At 35.4% G+C, this 4,746-nt stretch overlaps 1 protein-coding gene across 1 annotated transcript; it reads left to right on the top strand.

The window, feature by feature from the left end:
- Positions 1–4,536, top strand: LOC129800249 (MORN repeat-containing protein 4 homolog). Its single transcript, XM_055844518.1, has 2 exons — positions 1–246; positions 4,036–4,536. Exons 1-2 carry the CDS (start codon positions 207–209, stop codon positions 4,500–4,502), a joined length of 507 nt encoding a protein of 168 aa, XP_055700493.1. The 5' UTR covers positions 1–206; the 3' UTR covers positions 4,503–4,536.
- The last annotated feature ends 210 nt before the right edge of the window (positions 4,537–4,746 follow it).

Below are 4,746 nucleotides of genomic sequence, written 5' to 3'. Positions count from 1 at the left end.
GCTCTTGGCGTCTCCTCCGAGCAGCTGAAGAAGTGGAGGAATTGCGACCAAAAACCACAAAGCGTCCATCAATCAGCAGTTCAGTTTCACTTTCAGCCTCAGTCACGGAGGAAGCTCAGCAAGTGCACAGTTTGTCTATTTTAGTTTTTAATCCAGAATCTAATTGAATAACATGTGAAGCCCTGCGACTAGACAAGGGATTCAGAATGGTCTCAGAAGGTCTTCGGCAGCGACTCCTTATGGACGGTGAGTATCAAACAATTGAAGAAAGTGCAACAAAAAATGATTTAAAAATTATTATTTTTGAGAATTAATTAGTTAAACGTGCTCAGTTATGTTTTCCCAAGTGAATAATTTTGAATAATTTAACTAATATAATTGTGGGTTCTTCTTAAGAGTTTCAATTGTGAAAAAGAAACGACTTCGGAGCTGTTTCAACTGAGATTAAGAAATATCACAGCTTTCATAAAAATCAAGTGAAACAAATAAAAAAAACCTAAATGGAGTAATTAAATTGTAGAATAGCATTAGGAGAAGCATTCTTCGTTCAAATGTCTAACAGAATTGATATTCTGATAGCGAAATTTCTTACGATGATTACCTGAAGAACTGCAATTAGAAAAAACTAAGAGAAAAAATTATCCGAGTCATGATTTTTTTTTTTCAAATTTAACGTTTAAGGCAAAGTTAAAGACAGTAATTAAGCAATTAAGATTCTGATAAGAATTTCTGCATTATTATTAACGCAATGTTCAGTTAAATTTTTAGTAAGGGTCGAAGAAACGCTTGTTCGGCAGGGAACGCTGGTTAGAAATTACATCCAACGAAACGGAAATTTCATTCCAAATCAAGTCAAAATTTTGATTTTACTCCTCGAACTTAAAGAGAGAGAGCAGTTATATAATTGATTTTTTTTTCAACTTGTTACTGTGCTAGAGTTTAAACGGTATGAGATATCAACTTCCGGTCTTCGGTGATCCCGAATAAAAAACAATATCTCCAGACAAGTCTCCAGACGTTTTTTTTCCCTGCCCCCCCCCCAGCCCCTACAAAACCATTTTTTTTTGGTTTTTCTCGAAAACGGCACCTACGATTCCTTTTATTTTTGGATATGTTTTAGAGGTGGTCCAGGCGAACATTTCGTCCAAACATAACTATGATCCAAAAAAATTGCCATCTTTAATTTTTGAAAGAAAAAGTTTAACTATTCAGGGGGCGCATTTTTCAAGCGATAAGGTTGAATTGGGATTTTTTGGAAAGGTCTTGAAATTTCCAACCCAATTGCACCGGTCGCAATCGGTCATGAGTCGGTTAAGTATTCGTAAATTACCAATATTTTTTAAATATTCTTTTTTCTGTCCCGAAACTTGTTACCCATCTAGAAGCGAAACTGATGGCAAGAGGTGATAAAATCAATTCCAGAAGATAACCACTTTTCGCCATGCCTCATTTTTATATAAAAATAATATAAAATGGAATATTAATTGACTGAATACAAATTTTATGTATTCCACAAGGGTAATTAAATATTTAATAGTCAAATTATTTATCCAATAAAGTATTTTTTGCTTGATGAAAATATGATGACACTTAGTATATTTGATAAGAAATATTGAATTCGATGCACTTGATTAAAATATTATTCTGAAAAATGTTCAAAATCGTAAATCCAAAAAGAATAATTATTATTTTTCGACTTTATACGTAGCAGCAGTAAAAATACAAAGAACTTTGCGGCTCATTTATTTCACAAATTGCGAAAAATTGCGATTTTAATATAAGTGGCGAAAAGTGGGGCACTGGCGAGAAGTGGTGATTCCACCCTAACTGGTTTTGAAATCAGTAATAAATCGGTTAAATATCCGAGAATGACTTACCTTTTTCGTGTTTACATTTTTTGTTTGTCCGTATGCTTGTAATGACCAGCGTACAATAACATGTTTTTAAACATGTTTTTAAAATTTTCCATGAGTATGAGCGAGATGACTAGATCTAGATCACACTCACTCTCATTGAAATGTCAAAAACATGTTTACTAAACAAAAGTTATTGTGCGTTGGGCATAATGCTCAACGCACAACAACTTTTGTTTGTAAACATGTTTTCGAAATATCCTATGAGAAAGAGCGAGATGATTTGATAACTGTTTCATTGACTCTCATTAAAATGTCAAAAACGTGTTTACAAGACAAAAGTTACTGTGCATTGGACATAACACATAACCAAAACCTAAGTGATTTTTTCTTTACCAATTTTTTATTTTATAATGCTTTTGTGATTTATGTATCAATTTGATTTCTACAAGGTAAAAACTTTTGGACACTGACCAAAATATTGGAACAAGTTTTCCTTGGAGCAAATTTTTTTGGAATTGATTTGCACCTTGAAAAGGTATTTTTTTGTTCCAAAATGTTTTCTTTATAATTTTGTTATGAAATGCAGTTACAATTTTGTTAGAGTTTTCTTTTGGAACCGTTTTGATACAGTGGAACGTCTACATATTTGAGTTGATTTCATTTTATACAAATTTGTTCCTGAAATTTAGAACAGAATTTGTTGCACTCGGCTGTTTTGTTCCCACTGTCAGGAACAAATTGGTACATATTTTTTTATAATAATATTATTCCTACATCTGTAACATATTTGTTCCAAAAAATTTCGGTGTCCGTGGACGAGGAAATTTTTGGAACGAAATTGTTACTCATATGAGGTATCTTTTTGTTCCCATTGTCGGGAACAAATTCGTGTAAGTGATTTTGTCTTACAGTTAAGGCCTATACTTCAGTCGAGATGGATTTCGGTGGCGAAAGTTCATAAGGAACATCAAATAAAAATCAACTTAAGAGTATTTTATACAGATGCGTGCATGACGAAATCATATGCGAGTGCTGGCAGCAGGATAGGAAGGGAATCTTGAATAAAAAAAATGAAAGCGTGTAGCACGAAAATTGCCACAGATTTGGCGTCCTCTTCGCTTCGGTGACGGGTGACTGAGTGTAAGAGGAGGAGGGATACAATTTTATACTAGACGAGCTATTTATTGGAGCAAATTCATTACTAATATTGGGTATCTTTTGTTCCTCCTAGAAGGTACAAATTTGTTCCAAAAATTTTCGGTGTCCGTGGACGAGCTACATTTTGGAACAAATTCGTTACTAATATTGGGTATCTTTTTGAGTATCGTAAAATGAACAAGATTATGCAAAAAATTATGGTGTCCGTGGACGAACTAATTTTTGGAACAAATATGTGCCGAAATTTTTTACCGTGTAGTAGACCAGTAAGCACCAAAAGATCATACGAAAAACAAATTCACAGAGAGCTCTATCTTGTGAGTTCGAGCATTCCGCAAACCTGGGAAGCTTGCCATCTCATTTTGGGCTATTTTTGTTCCTATCGCCCATAGAGGTAGAAGATACACCGAATCAGGCTTTTCAAGGTTACACGGCGTTTCACAAGTTTTATTTATTGATTTTATTTTTATTGTTGATTTTTGGTCCGTAAAAAGTGTCTCGTCCTTAAATGTTTAATAAAATCTCAAAATCGCAAAAAAAAGTGAGTTAGCCTCTTGTAATTTACAAGGAGCGATGTGTTGTTTCGTTTTCCATATAAGCTCAGTTATGATAAGTCAGCATTAGCCTAATCCCAAACATATTAGAAGGGAATTCATAGAACTAAATTTACTAACGTTAGCTGACTTTTCTTATCAGCTATCTTGTAAATTTCAAATAAGTCGGATAAAAGTTACCTGCTCAAGTCTCGTTATATTCACTCTTCTGGAAATCGCATCAGGATTTCATCAGGAAATTCAGGGAATTTTTTTTCTTAATTTTAACTTAAATTAACGGTTGAATCCTAAATCTGCAGATTGGTACACTGGATTATCTTTCTATACTGTTTTTTTTTTATCAATATGCATATTAATTTTTTTTTCAAATTAATTGTTTTAAGATGGTTAATGAATAAATCGTAAATTAATTTGAAAAGCAATCATTCATCTCAACTGAAATCATCTTGAATGCTTTCCTTCTACAGGTGTTCTAAGTGCAGGTGTTGTAAAGTGCGGAGGGTTTCGTTACGATGACGGAACCCGATATGTGGGCGACTGGAGTGCCCGTGGCCAGAAGCACGGCATGGGTCATCTCCTCCTTCCTGACGGTACTCGCTATGACGGCGCCTTCAGCAATGGCATGTGTTCAGGCTTGGGTGTGATGTGTTTCCCGGATGGCTCTAAGTACGAGGGAGAGTTCATGCAGGGCTGGTTCCATGGTCATGGGATCTTCTGGCGCAGCGATGGGATGCGCTACGAAGGGGAATTCCGTGGTGGACGGATTTGGGGTCTGGGACTTGTGACATTCAGCGACGGTAGCCATGGATTCCCACGCAATGAAGGATTCTTCCAGGACTGTCGGCTGATCCGGAAGAAGAGGTGTCCAGAAGTGGTACAAAAGGCCCAGAAGATAGCACTAATGGCCAGGGCTCAATGTGATCAGGCTTTTTGAGCATTTATTCGTGATATTAAAGATCGTAATTTAACTAATTATTTTTTGAACTTGCCTCCTCATTGGATATTAAATTTAAAGTCGCGTCGAACTCCTGCATATCCTGTATCATTCGGGCCACTTGTTCTTCTAATTCTTTGCATTTGAAGGATTCTTTAGCGCCTTCAGCTAGAGTTTTCTTAAAATCTTCATACCTTTGTGATGCTTCTTCCTTGGAATTTTGTAGCTTTTCCATCTCAAGCTT

The sequence above is a fragment of the Phlebotomus papatasi genome, chromosome 2 (assembly GCF_024763615.1).
Source record: "Phlebotomus papatasi isolate M1 chromosome 2, Ppap_2.1, whole genome shotgun sequence".
Taxonomy (NCBI): Eukaryota; Metazoa; Arthropoda; class Insecta; order Diptera; family Psychodidae; genus Phlebotomus; species Phlebotomus papatasi.
The sequence above is the reverse complement of the archived record's forward strand: the minus strand, read 5'-3'. Positions and strand labels throughout refer to the sequence as shown.